General features: G+C 35.3%; 1 protein-coding gene across 3 annotated transcripts in view; it reads left to right on the top strand.

Moving 5' to 3' along the window:
• The window catches only part of PIEZO2 (piezo type mechanosensitive ion channel component 2), a 479,940-nt gene that overhangs the window by 149,688 nt on the left and 307,846 nt on the right, over window positions 1–22,406 (top strand). For all 3 annotated transcript variants that reach the window (XM_032152839.2, XM_058438662.1, XM_032152840.2), the window contains exon 3: window positions 19,055–19,180. In XM_032152839.2, coding sequence (XP_032008730.1) covers window positions 19,055–19,180 — 126 coding nt within the window. The remainder of the gene's footprint in view (window positions 1–19,054; window positions 19,181–22,406) is intronic.

Genomic DNA, 22,406 nt, shown 5'->3' on the forward strand with positions numbered 1-22,406 from the left:
AGAAAAAATAGTATATAAGTGTACAGTTTGGTATTATGTCATTATAGCCATAGATTACTTATTTTGCAAATCTGTTGTCTGGGTTACTTTTGGCAATCATTTTGGAGTTAGCATGAGTTATGAGTGAATATTTATTAGGTGACACATCTTTGAATTATTCAGATTTAAATATACTCATATTTCTTATATAAATGAGGGTGCCTAGTTAAAACACGTGGGCAACATAATACCCTCAATTATTTCTGTATGCACCAAGTATTTCCAAATCCAAAAAAGAGAGATTTTTTTTTCTAGAAATTCCATTAATTAACTGGAGCAAGACTGTAATTAAGGAGTGTGTGTGTGTGGTGTGTGTATGTGTATGTGTGTGTGTGTAAACAAACATCTTTTTAATCCATTTCTGTTGCTCTTCTTCATTTCATGAATTCCATATGTTTTTTTGGTATCATTTCCCTTCAGGCTGAAGAACTTACATGAGCATTGCTTTGATAGCAGGTCAATTTTCCTTCCTCTGAGGATATCTTCTTTTTGCCTCATTCCTGAAGGATAGTTTTACAGGGTATAAAATTCTAGGTTTATAATTCTTTTCTTTAGCAAATTTAAAGATATTGTTCCACTGTATTCTAGTCTTCATAATTTGTGATGAACAATATGTGGTCTTTAAATTGTTTTCTCCCTACACATAATGCGACATTTTTCTCTGTTTTCATTCTTTAGTTATATTAGTTTTTCAACAGGTTAGTTATGTATCTGGGGGTGCTTTTTTTGAGTTCATCCTACTTAGGATTTGCTGAGCTTATTGAATGTGTGCATTATGTCTTCACCAAATTTCTGGAATGTTAAAATACGGTATTATCCAAATTTTTTTCTGAACCAATCTTTCTTCTCTCCTTTGATAACTCTAATGATGCAAATGATAGACCTTTTTATTTTGTCCCTTAAGTCTCTGATGTTTTATTAACTTTTTTCAGTCTTTTGCTCTCTGTTCTTCAGATGGGGTAATTTCTATTAATTTCGTCATCATTACTAACTCATTTTTTGTCTTTACCACTCTCCTCTTGAGACCATTAGGTGAATGTTTAATTTCAGATACAGTGCTGCATATTTTCTGTTGTTAATATTTTTATTTGATTAATTTTTGTAGTTTGTATTTCTCTGTTGATAATGTTTATCTTTATATTTATTTCAACATGGTTTACTTTTACATCATGGAGCCTGGTTATAATGGCTGGTTTAAAATCATTTTCTAGTAGCTTCAACAGTTGTGTAATTACAGGATTGGCATCTGTTGATTGTCTTTTCTATTGATAATTGATCAGATTTTCCTGGTTCTTTGTATATCAAATAATTTGGTATTATATCCTTGACATTTTGAATATTACGTTATGTGACTCTGGGTCATATTAAAATCTTCTGCAGAATGTTTAAGTTTTCATTGTTTCTTTCTTTCTTTCTTTCCTTCCTTCCTTCCTTCCTTCTTTCTTCTTTCTTTCTTTCTTTCTTTCTTTCTTTCTTTCTTTCTTTCTTTCTTTCTTTCTGCAGGCAGTCAATCTGGTTAATCTCAGGCTGAAAGCTTTGTCTCACTCTCTGAGTAGTGGTTCCAATGTCAGTTCAGTTCTCAAAACCTTTGCCGTAACAGTTGGGTCTCTCCTGAACATGCACCATTCAATTGTCAGTTTGGGAGTTGGACAGTTCTTTATGTCACAGTTCAGGTCTCAAAGCTTTTTGAGGGCTGTTCCATGAATGCATGATTTGGGGCAACACTGGGACTCTTATTGATTTATAACAAATCAGATGATAACTTTTCTTGCTCTCTTCTCATAAGGATTTTTCCTTTAATCTTTAGTTCTTGGGACCCCTCTCCACAGCTCCTTTAGTCAGAGATATAAATTTGGGGTGGGGGAATTAGAGGCCTTCAAAGCAGCAGAAGCAGTTCACTTTTGCAACTGGATATATAAAGTATGTACATAAAATAATTGCAATCAGGTACTCAAACAAATACATGTATGTTCATGATCATAGCAGCAGTAGCTAAACTGTATAAACAACCCAAATAGGTGAATGGATGAAAAAAATTCCCTACATACAATGGAATAATATTTAGCCATAAAAATAATGAAGTACTGATACATGCTACAAGGTGAATGAGCCTTGAAACCATTATGCCGAGTGAAAAAAGCGAGACACAAAAGGCCACATACTGTATGATTACATTTATGTGAAAAATCCATAGGGACCAAAAGCTGACTTACAGTTGCCGGGGGTGGGATGGGGGAATGGAGAGCAGCTGCTTAATGGCTGCTTTTGGAGTGACGACAATGTTTTGGAAGTTATTTACTGCCAAATAATTGCACAACATGGTGAATGGACTAAATGCCATTGAATTATTCAACTTGAAATGATCTATTTTTTGTTATGTGAATTTCACCTTAATTAATACGTATTTGCACTCAAGAAATGTTACTATAAGGGAATACTTGACAAATAAAACCTACTTTTTTATAGCACATACATAAACATTATTTAACTGATCTTAAGAAAATGTCTCTGAGGGTCTTGTTCTCTTCAGTGAAAGCAACAAACATTACAGTGGAATTGAGAACAGATCAAAAGATATGTCTCCTTTTCTTATGCTTCCATTTATTTTAAACTTTTGCTTGTCTTAAAGGCTAATAAAATTCAATTTTATTAAGCTGAGTTTTAATTTAAGTAACTGATTACTTGCCCAAACTCTATTGTTTCAAAATGTAGAAAAATATGAATACAATGCATTTTAAAATGAAATACACAAGGTATTTTAGTTATTTGTTTTCTTTTATGACATTTTAGATCTTTAAGCTTCATTTTTTTATAGCAATCACATGTTTTTCTTGAGGGAATTTTATGGGCTTCTCAGCCCTAGATTCATGTGAGCAGTATGCCCTGAGGCTTTCAAGTCAACAAAAATAACTGTTCTGAGTCCCGGGCAAGCAGAGAATCAGCATAGCGGCCCCATGGCAGCATCTCCACAGCCCTGGAGGGCAGGGGTGAACACAATCATTGGAAAGAGGCCTATGTGAGACGTGTGGTTTTTCATGGTACAGCTTTGACTGACAGATAACAATTGCACAGGTTTTAATGGAAACTTCTCTTGGGCAACTGGGAAATAACTTTCTCCAGAATGCGTTTGTGTAATGTGGACCCAGAGATATTGAACTTCTGATATCTCAATATTTTATGTGAACTTCTCAGAATTTCCTCTCCTCACTCTACAGTGTAATGAACTCATTTAGCTTGATTTCTTACCAGCAAAGTAGAGTTTTACGTGGAAACTAAAGAACTTTTGTACACCAAAAGCAACAGTCAGCAGAGTGAACAGACAACCCCCAGAGCGGGGGAAAATCTTCACAATCTACACATCTGACAAAAGAACTAATATCCAGAATCTACAACAAACTCAAATAAATTAGCAAGAAAAAACAAACAATCCCATCAAAAGTGGGTTAAAGTCATGAATAGATAGTTCTCAGAAGATATACAAATGGCGAACAAACATGTGAAAAAATGCTCAACATCACTAACGATCAGGGAAATGCAAATCAAAATCACAATGCAATACCACCTTACTCCTGAAAGAATGGCCATAGTCAAAAAATAAAAAAAAAAATAGCTGTTGGCATGGATATGATGAGCAGGGAACACTTTTTTTTTGAGATGGAGTCTCACTCTGTTGCCCAGGCTGGAGTGCAGTGGCACGATCTTGGCTTTTGAGATCTGCAACCTCTGCCTCCCAGGTTCAAGCAATTCTCCTGCCTCAGCCTCCCAAGTAGCTGAGACTAAGGCACCTGCCATCACACCTGGCTAATTTTTGCAGTTTTTGTAGAGACAGGGTTTCACCTTGTTGGCCAGGCTGGTCTTGAACTTCTGACCTCAGGTGATCCACCACCTCGGCCTCCCAAAGTGCTGGGATTACAGGTGTGAGCTACCGTGCCTGGCGAACAGGGAACAATTCTACACTGCTGATGGAAATGTAAACTAGTACAACCACTATGGAAAACAATGAGGAGGTTCCTTAAAGAATGAAAAGTAGGCTGGGCGTGCTGGCTCACCCCTGTAATCCCAGCACTTTGGGAGGCTGAGGCGGGTGGATCACAAGGTCAGGAGTTTGATACCAGCCTGACCAACATGGTGAAACGCCGTCTCTACTAAAAATACAAAAAAAATTAGTTGGGCATGGTGGCATGCACCTGTAAGCCCAGCTACTTGGGAGGCTGAGGCAGGAAAATTGCTTGAACCTTGGAGGCGGAGGTTGCAGTGAGCCGAGATCGCACTACTGCACTCCAGCCTGAGCAATAGAGCAAGACTCAGTACAAAAAAAAAAAAAAGAACAAAAAGTAGAACTACCATTTGATCCAATAATCCCACTACTGGATATCTACTAAGAGGAAAAGAAGTCATTGTATGAAAAAGATACTTGCATGTGCATGTTTATAGCAGCACAATTCGCAATTGCAAAATTGGGAATTGTCCATCAATTAACGAGTGGATAAAGAAACATATATGATGGACTACTGCTCAGCCATAAAAGGGAACAAATTGATGGCATTCACTGCAGCTGGGATGGGATTGGAGACTATTATTGTAAATGAAGTAACTTAGGAATGGAAAACCAAATATTGCATGCTCTCACTCATAAGTGGAAGCTAAACTATAAGATGCAAAGGCAAAAGAATGATGCAATAGACTTTGGGGACGCAGGGGGAAAGTGTGGGAAGGGGGCGAGGGATAAAAGAGTACAAATTGGGTTCAGTGTATACTTCTTGGATGATAGGTCCACCAAAATCTCACAAATAACTACTAAAGAACTTATTTCTGTAACCAAATATCACCTGTTCCCCAAAACCTATGGAAATAAAAAATTTTAAAATTAAAAATGAAAAAAAAGCAAAGACATGGCCAGGCGCGGTGGCTCACGCCTGTAATCCCAGCACTCTGGGAGGCCGAGGCAGGCAGATCACGAGGTCAGGAGATCAAGACTATCCTGGCTAACATGGTGAAACACAGTCTCTACTAAAAATACAAAAAAATTAGCCGGGCATGGTGGCGGGCACTTGTAGTCTCAGCTACTCGGGAGGCTGAGGCAGGAGAATGGCGTGAACCCGGGAGGCAGAGGTTGCGGTGAGACGAGATCGTGCCACTGCACTCCAGCCTGGGCGACAGAGCGAGACTCCGCCTCAAAAAAAAAAAAAAAACCAAAAACGTAATCTATCACATAAACAGAACCAATGACAAAAATGACATGATTATCTCAATAGATGCAGAAAAGGCCTTCAACAAAATTCAATACCCCTTCATGCTAAAAACTCTCAATAATCTAGGTATCAATGGAACGCATCTCAAAATAATAAGAGCTATGATAAACCCACAGGCAATATCATACTGAATGGGCAAAAACTGGAAGCATTCCCTTTGAAAACCGGCATTCTCTCACCATTCCTATTCAACATAGTGTTGGAAGTTCTGGCCAGGGCAATCAGGCAAGAGAAAGAAATACAGGGTATTCAAAGAGGAAAAGAGGAAGTCAAAGTGTCTCTGTTTGCAGATGACATGGTCGTATATTTAGAAAACCCCATCATGTCAGCCCCAAATCTCCTTAAGCTGATAAGCAACTTCAGCAAAGTCTCAGGATACAAAATCAATGTGCAAAAATCACAAGCATTCCTATTCACCAATAACAGACAAACAGCCAAATCATGAGTGAACTCACATTCACAACTGCTAAAAAGAGAATAAAATACCTAGGAATACAACGTACAAGGGATGTGAAGGACCTCTTCAAGGAGAGCTACAAATCATTGCTCGAGGATATAAGAGAGGACACAAACAAATGGAAAAACATTCCATGCTCATGGATAGGAAGACTCAATATCATGAAAATGGCCATACTGCCCAAAGTAATTTATAGATTCAATGCTATCCCCATCAAGCTCCCATTGACTTTCTTCACAGAATTGGAAAAAAACTACTTTAAACTTCATACGGAACCAAAGCAGAGCCTGCATAGCCAAGGCAATCCTAAGCAAAAAGAACAAAGCTGGAGGCATCACGGTACCTATACTACAAGGCTACAAACTATACTACAAGGCTACAATAACCAAAACAGCATGGCAGTGGTACCAAAACAGATATATAGACTAATGGAATAGGACAAAGCCTCAGAAATCACACACATCTACAACCATCTGATCTTTGACAAACCTGTCACAAACAAGCAATGGGGAAGGGATTCCATCTTTAATAAGTGGTGTTGGGAAAACTGGCTAGCCATATGCAGAAAACTGAAACTGGACCCCTTCCTTACACCTTGTACAAAAATTAACTCAAGATGGATTAAGCACTTAAATGTAAGACCTAAAACCATAAAAATCCTAGAAGAAAACCTAGGCAATGTCATTCAGGACCTAGGCATGGGCAAAGATTTCATGCCTAAAACACCAAAAGAATTGGCAACAAAAGCCAAAATTGACAAATGGGATCTCATTAAACTGAAGAGCTTCTGCACAGCACAAGAAACTATCATCAGAGTGAACAGGCAACTTACAGAATGGGAGAAAATTTTTGCAATCTGTCCATCTGACAAATGGCTAATATCCAGAATCTACAAAGAGCTTAAAAAAATTTACAAGAAAAAAACAAACAACCCTATCAAAAAGTGGGCATAGGATATGAACAGACACTTCTCGAAAGAAGACATTTATGCAGCTAATGAACATATGAAAAGAAGCTGATCGTCACTGGGCATTAGAGAAATGCAAATCAAAACCACAATGAGATACCATCTCACGCCGGTTAGAATGGCTATCATTAAAACGTCAGGAAGCAACAGATGCTAGAGAGGATGTGGAGAAATAGGAACACTTTTACACTGTTGGTGGGAGTGTAAATTAGTTCAACCATTGTGGAAGACAGTGTGGCGATTCCTCAAGGACCGAGAACTAGAAATACCATTTGACCCAACAATCCCATTACTAGGTACATAAAGATACAGGCACATGTAAGATTATCGCAGCACTATTCACAATAACAAAGACTTGGAGCCAACCCAAACGTCCATCAATGATAGACCAGATAAAGAAAATGTGGACATATACACCATGGAATACTATGCAGCCATAAAAAGGGTGAGTTCATGTCCTTTGCAGGGACATGGATGAAGCTGGAAACCATCATTCTCAGCAAACTAACGCAGGGACAGAAAACCAAACACTGCATGTTCTCATTTGTAAGTAGGAGTTGAACAATGAGAACACATGGACACAGGGAGGGGAACATCACACATCAGGGCCTGTCGGGGGGTGGGGGGCAAGGGGAAAGATAGCATTAGGAGAAATACCTAATGTAGGTGACAGGTTGATGGATGCAGCAAACCACCATGGCACATTTATGCCTATGTAACAAAACTGCACATTCTGCACATGTACCCCAGAACTTAAAGTATAAGAAAAAAAATGTGTGTGTGTGTGTGTGTATATATGTATGTATGTGTGTGTGTGTGTATATATATGTAAAACCTTCCAAAAGCAAAGTACCAAGCATAGTTGATTTTACTGGTGCATTCTATAAAACAATTAATAAATAAACAATATCAATTCTTTACAATCTCCTCAGAAAATAAGAGCAGAGGAAATACTTCTTAACTTAGATTACCTTAATACCAAACCAGATAAATATACTACAAAAAATAAAATCTACACATTCTACAGATTAATATTTTCATGAACAGGCTTGCAAATATTTTTCACAAAATATTGTCAACTTTATCTAAAAAAGCATAAAAAGAATTATTCACCAAGACCAGGTGTAATCTATTTCAGGTATGCAAGGCAGCTTCAACATTTGAAATTCAATATACATTATTTACTACATTAATAGTCTAAAGAAGAAAAATCATTATTAGAAAAAAAGGAAATAATGTAACTTCTATGTAGGGGTGTGTGTGTGTGTACATGTACATATTTAAATATAAAATTATATAATATACATATATTGAGCACATATCTTTGGCATCATGTAAATATATAATATATTTATAAACATATAAATATATAGATGTATAATAAAATTATCATGTATATATTTGTCTTATAAGTAAACTTTCATATGAAAATTTTAGTTTCAAGAGCTTGGTCTGATTAATACCCCAAAGCTGCATGGACAGGGGCAGACCAAGGCCCAGAATGTTCAGTATGTATCTACTCCTCTCTAGCTTTGAGTGGAGAGAGTTGAGGCAATTTATTGTTCTATTCACAGAATAACTTTATTAGAGGATTAACCAAAGAGCTTGTCTTATTTTATTTACTTACTCTTATTTGTTCATACCCAATTCTTACTCCTATTTCCTGTCTCCCCATATGAAATTAATCAAATGTGTCTGATACACATTTAAAATATACATAAACATATTTGTAAGATACATGTTATTATATCCTTAATTTACCTAAATGATTTTGTGCTATGTCTCCTTTTGTTTCTTACCATTTTAACATAGTATTTTTCAAGAACCAGCTATGTTGTTTGATGTCTGCCTTAATGCATCTAATTGTTAAAAATATTTCAAGATACACGTTCACCACATTTTTACATATTCATCTCTTCAGAAGTGGAAAATTAGTATATCTCCAATTCCCTGCTCCTACACACAATAATGTGGTAAATGTCATTATTCGTCTCCATGTAGTGCTGCTGTAAAAATTTATCTGGAGTTTATAACTAGGAATGTGATTACTGGGTCAGAGAATTAGGCATACTTAAGTAATGGCCTCCAGAAAGGCAGTATCAATTTCACTCTACTACCAATATGTTGTTTCTCTTTACAAAAACTCCCTATTATGATTTTTTTCTAATTTTTTCTAATCTGTGGGGTGTAAAACGTCATTCATTTGTGATTTAGTTATAATTTATCTACAATAGCTTTAGCTTCCCTGTATAAACATATTTCCCCCTCAGATTTTCCCTTGTAAGCTGCTGACTTAGATGTTTTACACATATTTCTGTGGGTTGACCTGTCTTCTTCTTGTTGACACACATAAGTTCCTTATCTATTCTAAATATTAATTTCATATACATTTTAGATGCCCCAATTATTCATCTGTCAGTAAATATTATTTATGTTGGCATTTGTTGAATCTCCAGTTTGCGTGCAGTCAAATCCGTCTCTTTTTTTTTTTTTTGTCTTAGAGCTTATGTTTTTGCGTATTGCTTTAGAACACACTCCTCACCCCAGAGTCACAGTTATTATTTCATATTTTCGTCTGTTAACTCTAGAATTTAATCTTTCAGACTTAGGCCTTTATTGATCTGGAGACCACTTTTGTAGCAGGGATCCAGTATTATTTTTTTCTGGATGTGTTGATCTAGTTTGTCTTCTAGATAGCCTATAGTTTTCTTTTTAAAACTGATTTATTGAGGTATGATTCTCATAGAAAAATCTGTACATATTAATGTATACATTTCAATGAGTTTTGATGATAGACACCCATGAAATCATTGCCGCCATCAAAGCCATAAACATATCCGCCACTCTCCAAAGTCTCCTCTCTCTTCCTTTATTATTATTAGTGTTTTTGTTGTTTGTAAGATCTCTTAACCTAAGATCTTCTGTTGTAGCAATTTTAAGTGTACAATACAGTATTGTTATCTATAATCACCGTGCTGTATAGTAGATCTTCAGAACTTCTTTATCTTGCATAACTGAAACTTCGTACCTTTTAACAATCGCCTCCCATTTCCCTGCTCTCCACCCTCAGCCCCTTATAACCACCATTCTACTCTCTGCTTCTCCAAGTTAGTCTATTTTAGATTCCACATATACATGAGATCATGTAGTATTTGTTTGTGTCTGGCTTATTTCACTTAACGTAATGCCCTCCATGTCTAGTCATATTGTTGCAAACGGCACGATTTCCTTCTTTGTTAAGGATGAATAATATTCTATGTATGTATATACCATAATTTCCTTATCTAATCTTCCTTCAGTGGACATTTAGGATATTTCCATATCTTGGTTGTTTTGCATAATGCTATAGTAAACATGGGTGTGCAGATAGGTTTTTGAGATCCTGATTTCAGTTATTTTTAATGTATACCCAGAAGTGGGATTATTTAGCAGTTCTATTTTTTAGAAGTTCTATTATTTAGCAGTTCTATTTTTCATTTTTAAGAACCTCTGTACTATTTTTCATAATGGAGCTACCAAGTTACATTTTCACCAACATAAGAGTTCTCTTTTCTCCATGTCCCCCTCCCCAACACTTGTTATCTTTTGTTTTTCAAAAATAATCATCTTAACAGGTGTGAGGCTTTCTTAATACATTTGTGCTGCTAAATGAAATATCACAGACTGGGTAATTTATAAAGAATAGAAATTTATTACTCATAGTTCTAGAGGGTGGAAAGTCCAAAATCAATATGCCTCCAGCTTTGGTGTCTGGTGAGAGCCTGGTCTTTCTGCTTCCAAAATGGCACTGTGTTGCTTCATCCTCCAGAGGGGATGGACACTGTGTCCTCACATGGCAAAATGGCTGAATGGGAATGAATACATTTTCTCAACACTTACAGAGAGACCCTAATCTTATACCTGAGAGCTCAACCCTCATGTCTTGATCACATCCTAAAGGTTCCACATCTTAATACTATCACTTTGGTAATTAAGTTTCAACATATGAATTTTAGGGGTCACATTCAGACCACAGCAGACGTGGTGTCTCACTTGTGGTTTTGATTTGCATTTCCTTCATAATTAGTAATGTCGACCAGTTCTTTGTATATCTGCTAGTTATTTGTATGTATTATTTGGAGAAATATCTATTCAGGTCCTTTGCCTATTTGTTAATGTGGTTATTTGTTTTTTCATTATTCAGTTGTTCCTTACATATTTTGTATATTAACCTCTTATCAGATATATGGTTTACAAATATTGTCTCCGATTCCATATATTACTTTTTCATTTTAGGGATTGTTTCTTTTGCTGTGCAGAAGTTGTTAAATTTCATGTAATTACACTTATTTTTGCTTCTGTTGCCTGTGCTTTTGGTGTTATAACCAAAAAGTCATTGCCAAAACCAATGTCAAGAAATATTTTCCCTATGTTTTTTCCTGGCTGTTTTGTAATTTCATATTTTTAATACATTTTGAGTTGATTTTTGTATATGGTGTAAGATAAGGGCCCAATTTTATTCTTTTGTACATGGTAACCCAATTTTCCCAATACTATTTATTGAAGAGACTATCCTTTCCCCATTGAGTATTCTTAGAGCTCTTGTCAAAAATTAGATGGCCATACATTTGTGGGTTAACTTCTCAGGTCTCTCCTCTATTCCATTTTTCTGTGTGTCTGTTTTTATGTAAGTATCATACTGTTTTAATTACTATAGCTTTGTAGTATAATTTGAAATCAGAAAGTATGATGCTTCCAGCTATGTTCTTCTTCCTCAAGATTGCTTTAGCTATTTGGAGGTCTTTTGTGGTTCCATACATATGTTAAGATAGTTTTTTCTATTTCTGTGAAAAATTTCATTGGAGTTTTGATAGATATTGCATTGAATCTGTAGATCCCTTTTGGCAGTATGGGCATCTTAAATACATTAATTATTCCAGTCCATGAACATGGGATATATTTGTCATTTATTTGTATTCATTTTAATTTCTTTCAACAATGTTTTATACTAATCAATGTACAGATCTTTCACCTCCTTGGTAAATTTACACCTAAGTATTTGTTCTTTTTGATGCTGTTGTAAGTCGTTTTTTTTTTTTTTTTTTTCTGAAAAACTTTTTGTCATTGTATAGAAACACAGTTGATTTTTATATGTTGATTTCATTAACTGCTGTTTTACTGAGTTTATTAATTCTAATAGATTTTTGGTAGATTTTTAGGTTTTTCAAAACAATATTATATTATCTAAAAACAGGAACAATTTAATATCTTCCTTTTCAACTTAGATGTCTTTTATTTCTTTCTCTTGCATAACTGTTCTGGTTAGTATTTCCCATACTATGTCAAACAGAAGTAGCAAGAGTGTGCTACTGTTCCTGATGTTAGAGGAAAAACTTTCAACTTTTCACCTTTGAGTATGATGTTAACTGTGGTATTATAATATATGGTTTTCATTGTGTTAAGGTACATTCCTGCTATATCTAATATGTTGAAAGTTTTCATTAGGAAAATGTGTTGAATTTTGCTAAATGCTTTTCTTTGCATCTATTGAGATTTTTATCACTCATTCTGTTAACGTGGTATGTAACATTTATAAATTTGTGTATGTTGAATCACCTTTACAATCCAGAGATAAATTCCACTTGATTATGGTATATAATCCTTTTAATGTGCCATTGAATTCAGTTTGCTAGTATATTGTTGAGGACTGTTACCCCTATGTTCATCAGGGATATTGGCCTGTAATTTTCTTTTCTAGTAGAATTCCTTTCTGTCATTGATATCAAGGCAATGCTGGCCTCATAGAATGAGTTTGGAAGTGTTTCCTCCTCTTTAATTTTTTGGAGGAGTTTTAAAAGGATTGCTGTTAGTCCATCTTTAAATATTTGGTAGAGTTCAACAGTGAAGCTATGTATTCCTAAGTTTTCTTTTGTGTGAGTTTTTGACTTAAAGTATATTTTGTCTGATATAAGAATACCCAATCTTGTTGTCTTTTCATTGCAGAAATATCTTTTTCCATCCCATTTTCAGCCTATGTGTGTCCATAAAGTGTGTTCCTTGTAGGCAGTGTATAGCTGGATTTTTTTTTATCCATTTGGCTACCCTATATATTTTAATGGGAGCAGTTAATCCATTTATATTTAAAGTAAATATTGATAGGTAAGGACCTATTATTGACATTTTGTTAATTATTTACTGACTATTCTATATTTTTCTTTGCTCCCTTCTTTCTCTCTTCCTGTCTTATTTTGTGATTTGATGATTTTTGTAGTGGTATGCTTTGATTCCTTTATATCTTTTGCGTATCTACTACAGGTTTGTCTTTTGTAAGTATCATGAGTCTTATATAAAACAAACCATGAAAGACCCCAAAATAGCTAAAACAATCTTTTTCAGGAAGAACAAAGCTGGAAGCATCACACTTCCTGATTTCAAATTGTATTACAAATCTATAGTAATTAAAACACCATGCCACTGGCATAAAAAACAGACAAATAGAACAATGGAATAGAACAGAGGCCTGAGAAACTAACCCATACATGTATGGTCAGCTAATTTTTGACAAGGGCTCCAAGAATACACAACGGGGAAAGGGAAGTCTCTTCAATAAATGGTATTGGAAATATTGGATCACACATAACAATCTGTTTTAAGTTAATAACAACTTAATTTCAATCACATACAAAAATTACCTGTTCACTCCCATGCACTTTTTCTTATTAGAGTCACAATTTGCATCTTTTCTATTTATATCTATTAGCAAATTATTTTAACTATAGTTATTTTTTAATACTTTTGTATTGTAACTTTTATATTAGAATTCAATATGATTTACATATCACCATTACAGTATTCTGAATTTGAAAATGAACTTATCTCTACCAGTGAATTTTATACCTTCATATGTTTTCATGTTGCTGATTAGTGTCTTTCAATTTCATTTTGAAGAAATCCCTTTTGCATTTCTTATAAGGTGGTTCTAGTGGTTGTAAGTTCCCCCAGCTTTTACCTTTCTGGGAAAGTCTTTGTTCTTCATTTCTGGAGAACAGCTTTGACAGGTATAGTATTCTTAGTTAGCACATTTTTTTCTTTGGCACTTTGAATATATTATCCCACTCTCTCCTGGTCTGTAAGAATTATGATGAGAAATCTACTGATAGCCTTTTGAAGGTACCCTTGTATGTAACAAGTTGCTTTTCTCTTGCTGCTTTCAAAATTCTTTGTTTCACACTTTTGACAATTTGATCATAATGCTTTTCTGTGAAGACCTCTTTTTACTCAACCTCTTTAGAATCCTTTGGGCTTCCTGGATCTATATGTCGTTTCACTCTACAGGGTTGGAAAGCTTTCTGTCATTATATCATTAAGTAAGCTTTCTTCCCCTTTATTTTTCTCTACTTCTTCTTGAACACCAGTGTTTATATGGGTTCACTTAATAGTGTCCCATAAGTCCCATAGGCTTTTAAAAACCACTTTTCATTATTTTTTGTGTGGTTGTTCCTCTACTGGATAATTTCAAATAATCTGTCTTTGAGGTCATTGATGTTATTCTCCTTGATCAAGTCTGCTTTTGAAAGTCTCCATTAAATTTTTCAGTTAAGTCATTGTATTCTTTAGCTCCATAATTTTTGTTTGGTTCTTTCTTTTGGTTTCTTATGGTTGAATGTCTCATTCTGTTAATATATTTTTAAAAATTTAATTTAGTAGTTTATCTGTATTCCCTTGTAGCTCACTGAGCTTTAAGATGGCTATTTTGAGTTCTTTGTCAGCTAATTTGTAAGTCTTAATTTCTTTGGGGTCAGCCACTAGAGCTGTATTTTGTTCCTTTGGTGATGTCATATTTTCTTGAATCTTCATGTTCTTGAATTTTTAAATTTTTTTATTCTTCATTTTCTTGAATTTTTAAAAAGATGTCTTAAAATTTGAAGAAGTAGTCACCTTCTCCAGTATTTACTGGCTGGCATTGCACCAGAAGGATCTTCACCAGTGAACCTGCTTAGAGATTCTGGGAGTCTCTCAGAACTTTTCTATGGATGCACCTGCTCCATTCTTCTTATTCCTTATTAAGAAAGAAATCTTAGGATTGTGTGGCTTCTCTCTGTCCAACAAAACCAGACCTAGTACTGACAGCATTCAATTTATATTCTCTAAGGCAATGCCCTGAAGTACTTAATGTTGTATACCTTCTCCTTTACCAGTAGAGTCAAGCCAGATGCTAATATTTGTACATGTTGAGATCCATGTGCTATCTGAAGGAGCTTGTGCAGGCCATGCACAGGAATGTACATAGGGTGCTTTCCATAGGAAAGGGTGGCACAGGGTGCTGGGGAAGTTCATCAGGGGGTCCTCAGGCAAGTCATCCTGTGGGGTTCAGTGGTGGGTCTCTTGGTGGAGTCTATGAGCTGATTAGTAGAGACTATGACTGGCTGTAGAGAATTGCACACCAGTTGTGCACTCTCTTCTCCCTGCTCCTAGGCTTATTCCTTCAGTGCTCTGGGTGAAGTGAGACAGAAGACCTCCCAGCTAGCTAACATTTCACAGGACCGCAAAAATTAAGCACACACACCACTCACTTTCCCTAGTAGTAGAAATTGCAGGCCAATCTGGCCTCTGTTGATACCAAGTTGTGCCACCTTGAAGCAGGGGTGACATGGGTAAAGTGAAACTGCTTATCCTGTTTAATATTTTTACTCTTGGGTTTTTTGTTCCACAGTAGAGCTGGAAACTCAGCCAGACTCTGGGGCTCCCACAAAAATATTCCTGTCCATGAGTGGTTGCCAGTATTGGTGTTTCTGTGGAAATGAGAGCCAAAACTTCCCATTCTGCCATCTTGCTGATACCATTTCTGTCCTTTTTCCTCTCAATTTGTAGAGTTGACTTTGACATTTATCAAGTTAATATAAATAAACTGGTATGTTTCTGAGCAATATATTGTATTCCAATTGACTTCTTTTCCTCTCCCTAAGGAATCTAAGTTTCTGTTTGTTTAAACTTATGGTTTTGGCCAGGCACGGTGGCTCATGCCTGTAATCCCAGCACTGTGGGAGGCTGAGGCAGGCAGGTCACTTGAGGTCAGGAGTTCGAGACCAGACTGACCAACATGGCAAAACCCCATCTCTACCAAAAATAGAAAAATTAGTCAGGTTTGGTGGTGCATGCCTGTAATCCCAGCTACTCGGAAGGCTGAGGCACAAGAATCGCTTGAACCTGGGAGGTAGAGTTTGCAGTAAGCTGACATCATGCCACCTCACTCCAGCCTGGGTGACAGAGTGAGACTCTGTCTCAAAAAAATAAATCAACATGGTTTTATAGCATATTTTAATATCTGCTATGATACACCAACCTCACCCACTTTTGATCTTATTCTTCAAAGTTTCAAAATTGACATGGCAATTCAGGGTCTTATTTTTCCAAATGTATTTTTAAAATGTATGTTGAAATCTTCAAAGCATTCTTTTCTTATATATTTTTAAATATACGTGTTGAAGGTGTAAAAGTTTCTACTGGCATTTTATTTTAAACTGTATTGAATTTTAGGACTAAATTTGGGGGAAATTGACATTTTTATCATATTGAGTCATCTCATTCATGAATATAACGGCTCTCTTCACTTATTTATACCTATTGCTTTTCTATTTTTTTTTTTTACAATTTTGTCAATAACGGTCTTAAGCATTCTTTTTTAGGTTAATTCTTAAATACTTTTATCACCTTGTGACTGTGTGAGTCAATACTCCTTAATAAACTCCCTTTGATATATACATCTATCTTATTAGTCCTGTCCCTCTAGAGAACCCTAATACACCTAGTAATGGATGTTTACAAACAAATAAGCAAAAAGCTGCTGCAAAATTTTGCATAATAGAACTCTTGAAAGCTTTCTCTTTGAAATCAGGAACAAGACAAATATGCGCACGGATGCAGTTTGGATGTTTGACATCTCATCAGATCTCATGTTGAAATTTGATCCCCAATGCTAGAAGTGGGGCCTGATGGAAGGTATTTGGATTGTGGGCTTGGAGTAAGGAAGTCCGAGTCTCAAACCCTCAAAAGTAGGGAAGCTGACAGTGCAGCCTTCAGTCTGTGGCTGAAGGCCCAATGTCCCTGGCAAACCGCTGTTATGGGTCCAAGAGTCCAAAAGCTGCAGAACTTGGAGACTGATATTCGAGGGCAGGAAGCATCCAGCATGGGAGAAAGATGGAGGCCAGAAGACTTAGCCAGTCTAGTCCTTCCACGTTCCTCTGCCTGCTTTTATCCTAGCCACGTTGGCAACTGATTAAATGGTGCCCACCCAGATTGAGGGTTGGTCTGCCTCTCCTAGTTCACTGACTCAAATGTTAATCTCCTTTGGCAACACTCTCACAGACACGCTCAGGAACAATACTTTGAATCCTTCAATCCAATCAAGTTGACACTCAGTATTAACCATCACACTAGGTTAAAGAGATTCTCTCCTATTCTTAGTCAGCCATGAGTATTACCATGCCTGGATGGTGAATTTTCTTCAGAGCCCTTTTCTTCACATAGGTAGAAGATCAAATGCTATTTCTCTTTTAATCTGCTAATATGGTGAATTACATTAATAGATTTCTTAAGTTAAAACAATCTTGCATTTTTGGGATTAAACCCAACTTAGATACAATATATTATCTTTTTCATATATTAATGGATCTATTTTGCTAATATTTTATGGATTTCATATCTATTATGTGTTACATAAGATGACATTATTTTATATGTCACTATGAAAGAACAAAAAAACTGTCAATGAAACTATGACATAACACTTTAAAAAAAATTATCAGCCAAGGTCCAACAAGTGTAGCAGTATCCACAGGTGTTTTAATATATAATATATACATATATACACACATATATATGATTTATGTTTCCCTATGATTTATTACAAGGAATTAACTTACACAATTGATATATAAGCTGGCTAAGGAAGTTCACAGTCAGTAGTGCAGGCTGTCAGGAAGAGAACATCATGGGCACAGGGTAAAGTTACTCTCCACAAGTGACAGTTTCTTCTCTCTCACTTACACACACACCTCCGACTAGTTTTCAGGCCTTCCAGTGGATTGAATCACGCCTTCCCAGGTTATGGAGGATAGTCTCCCTTAGTTAATCTCTTTGATTATGGACTTTCATGACATCTGTAAACTCATAGCAGTGCCTAGATTTGTATTTGATTAAATAACTGTGACTTACAGCCTAGCCAAATTGACACATTGACAAAACCTTTACAATTTTTTTGCTAATAAAATTGCATCTTATTTCTTTTTGATTATTGTTAATGAAGAGGTATTTTCATCTTTGTAAGATGATTTTGTATCTGAATCATTTTCTAAATTCTTACATTCTGATAGTTGGTCATGGATTTAGTTTGGCATCCTCTATTGATGATGATATATAATCTGAAAATAATTCCATTTGATCATATTACCTGCAAATAATTCTAGTTAACCCTCTTCATTGTATCTCTTATCTTATGGCATTGACCAGTACATCCAGTGATATGTTAATTAGTGGAATTCATATCAAGTGTCCTTGGTCATTCTCTGATACTGGTGGGACTATGTCTAAAATTCCACTATCAACAGGATGTTTGTTTTGTTATAAATCCTTTAAGGATGTTTCCTTCCATTCTTTTTTTTATGTTTTTAAAAATTATAACTAGATTTTGAACTTTATGAAACATTTCTTTGGTACGCATTGAGAAAACCGTGATAGCAACCCACTAGTGTGTGAATTATACTTATTGATTTGTTAATGTTAACTACACTTTTAGGGTTTTTCTGCAATAAACCTTAGCCTATGTATTATATTTTTTCTATTCTATTTCAGTCGGTTAACACATTTTTAAAAAATAGCTCATATCTATGTTATGAGTAATATGGGGTTATAATTTTCTTTTCTTTTCAGCCTTATTTGATTTTGAAATTAAAGTTACTGTAACTTCATAAAATGTTTTAGATAACTTTTCTTCCTTTTCTACTTCCCAGAATTATTTTTCTAAGACAGAAGTTATCTGTCCCTTCAAAGTTGGCAGCACTTCCTTATAAAATTTTTGGGCCAGGACCTTTTTGTAGTTCCACTGTAATGTGTCATATGATAAATAGGAAATTATCTTTCTTTTACAGTGAATTTTTAATAAATATAAACCCAAATATTTGATGTTACAAAGAGAATATGATACCATTTAGCCATAGACTAATAATTAAGATGATAATTACTACATTCCATATACTTTTGAGTTGGTCTATCTAATAGGTTATACAGAAACATGTACAAAAGACAGCACCAGTGTGTTTCATCTTAAGCTCTCTCACAATCTCTGCACTTTTTATCCCTTAGGACATACGGGACGGTTATTAAAGTCTCTGTGCTTCATCAGTCTTTCCTTCCTGTTGCTGCACATCATTTTCCACATCACGTTGGTGAGCCTTGAAGCTCAACATCGTATCGCACCTGGCTACAACTGTGAGTATTATGGTGTTTTCTTTTATTGTGTTATATATGTGCATAATAAAGCTGTGTGTCATCACACACATAGAAATCTATGCAATAATTAAATTATAAAATTCATGGAAATTTTTGGTCTTTGGCAATGCAGTGTAAATATATATAAAGAAGCTTTGCCGTGGAAAATTGGATCATGAAATTAAGTTTATTAATGACTCTTCAACATGTATTGGAGATCACCCCCTATCTGCATGTAAGACATTTTCATTGAGCTTAACCTAAAATTCAAGAGTTACAGACAGCCCTTGGAGCTTTCATTACAACGAGTAAAAAAAAAAAGGTACAATTTCTAACGTGATGAATAGAATATAAAAGTTGAATAATATTATATGAAATTACATGACAATGACATTAATCCTATTATAAAGTACAATGTTAAGATTTCTCATGTTTTTATGGGAAAAATGTAATGACACATGTAGTTTCTTTTTTGAATTGGAAGGTTTTCTTATTAGTATTTATAGGGAAACAGTATCTCTTAAGCCCCTTATATTTTGAAGTTATGATCTGAAAGAGTCCGTATACATGTTTTATCTAGATAGCATTATCATTTGAAAATTTACCTGTCATTGAATAAGTCATGCTTCAGTTTTTGTAGGATGTGTGATTGTTACTTGAAAAAACAGAAGCAGTCAAGTAGGTGAAAGCAATTCATATGTTTTCAGTTAAACTAAAGAAACCCTGAGATATTTGAAATAGACTGTAATAACAGTTTTAACTTGTCAGTTTTTCTTTGAAGAACCTGTTTGTGGGTTTGAAATTTCCTGACCTTTCACAAGCACAAGTACAAGCAAACCTGCTCTTCTCTGTAAAGTAAAAAGGAAATCAAAATTCTTCACGGATCAGAGTATTAATTTAAATACAGTGAGGAATCCTTTAGTAAAATTTATATACATAAACTATTATCCCTCACTGCATAAATGTTAGATAGAGAGCTAAAGTTAGTGTTCATTCCAGCCATTTTATTGATTTCAGAGTTCCTTTGATAACAATGCCTATCAAGATGATTTTTTAAGATCTATTTTTAAGGTATGTTGTTTTTTAAAAATTGAAATATAATTCACACACCATAAAATTCACCCATTTAAAATATACAGTTCAGCAGTTTTTTGTTTGTTTGTTTGTTTGTTTGTTTGTTTTGAGACGGAGTCTCACTCTGTCACCCAGGCTGGAGTGCAGTGGTGCAATCTCAGCTCACTGCAAGCTCTGCCTCCCGGATTCACGCCATTCTCCTGCCTCAGCCTCCTGAGTAGCTGGGACTACAGGTGCCTGCCACCATGCCCAGCTATTTATTTTATTTTATTTTTTGTATTTTTTTAGTAGAGACAGGGTTTCACCATGTTAGCCAGGATGGTCTCAATCTCCTGACCTCGTGATCCGCCTGCCTCGGCCTCCCAAAGTGCTGGGATTACAGGCGTAAGCCACCACACCCAGCCACAGTTCAGCAGTTTTTAGTATATTCAAAGGTTGTGCAGCTATCACCACTGTCTAATTCCAAAACACTATCATCACCCCCAAAGGAAACTTCATGCCCATGAATAGTTATTTCTCATTCCTTTCCCAGCCATCTCTAGGCAACCACTAACCTACTTTCTGTCTTTATTAGATTTGTCTATTCTGGACATTTTATCTATATGCAATTATACAATCTATGACTTTTGTATATGACTTCCTTAATTTAGGATAAAGTTTTCAAGATTTGTCAATGTTGTAGCATTTATCAATACTTTAACCCTTTTCTTGGCTGTATAATATTCAATTGTTAAAATGCGGTTTTAATGTTTGATGAAAAACCACATGTTATCCCATTATTAAAGTCTTGATGAAACACAGTGTTTAAATAAGGGTACTTTGGTTATGTTATCTTGATAAAGGGCATTTATTATATTTCACCAGGTTCACATCTTTTTGGACTTAATAGAGATGTTAGCAGCCATAATGTTAATAGTATTATTATCTTATATGATACAGTGCTTATTAACCAAAAATCCTTTGGATATTTCTTAATAAGGCACTCTAGGACCATAAGGAAGAATCTTATAACTAAAGGTGTTCTTTTTCAAAAATGATGAGTTCTTTGTCACTAGAAATATTTCATTATAGGATGCATCACAACTTATCAGATTTTTAAATTTTGAGTATACATATATATATATATAAAACTTACTCATGTCTGCAAAAAAATTTAGGTTGCTGAGTAATATAGGAAGGTGGCTGGAGGGTGGGAGTGAAATTCATGATCTCTTCTGACTCACAGAGTCTAAGTGTTTCTATTTCAAATGGATGATTTTCCATAATTCTACAAATGTCAAAATAAAAATATGATATGCTAAAACAACATTCTTTTCTCTGCATTTATAACTTCAGTTACTCTATGTTCTCCACAGAGTATAGACAGACAGGCAAGCTTACACAAACACACACACACACATACACATTTGTTCTTGCTTTGGCTCCTTCCTCCCAGGCAAAAATTCACAATACCTGGACACTTCAGGTGGGACCTCTACTAGTACCATGAAGAAGTCTGTATTTCCCAGTGGTGAAGGGAGGCAGGCATCTCAAGTGTAGTTACAGCTGGCCTCTTGACCTGCCTCTTTCCAGGCCTTCCTTGCCCAACCAATACTAAAGAGCTAGGTCTGCCTCTCCTAACCTCACTCCTAAATACATGGGCTTTGATATTTCCATGTCTCTGTCAAAGACAGTTTTTATTCATACACAAATGCCCTCTGCAGTCATCCTATATTGCAATATAGTTTGAACATGTCAGCATCTAACATAACATCTTCCCTTTCCTTTTTTTTGCTATCCCCAGATGAAAGGTCTACTCGTTATGAGTCAATTTAATAGAAGTCATAATAGTAAACTTTATTTCCATAAAGTTAAATTCCAATTTAAAGTTTATTTCTACAAAAGTTTATAGTTCCAATTTCAAGTTCCAGTATTTTTGATGAAGTAACCAATAGAGAAGGGATATGTGAAAGACTGAGTGAAAAAAGAAAAACTTGAGTTTTTTACTTCCAGCCATAGGAACCTTGAAGGTGGGTTTATAGAAATCATAAATTTCTTCTGAAAAACTAGTGATGCCTGTAATCGCATTGGCTCATCAGGTGTTATAGATTTTTTTAGTTTAGTTTTATGTGTAGCATTTAAAATTAATATATTCTTGAAAAAGGATAAAAGA

The sequence above is a fragment of the Hylobates moloch genome, unplaced genomic scaffold (genome assembly GCF_009828535.3).
Source record: "Hylobates moloch isolate HMO894 unplaced genomic scaffold, HMol_V3 SCAFFOLD_5, whole genome shotgun sequence".
Lineage (NCBI taxonomy): Eukaryota > Metazoa > Chordata > Mammalia > Primates > Hylobatidae > Hylobates > Hylobates moloch.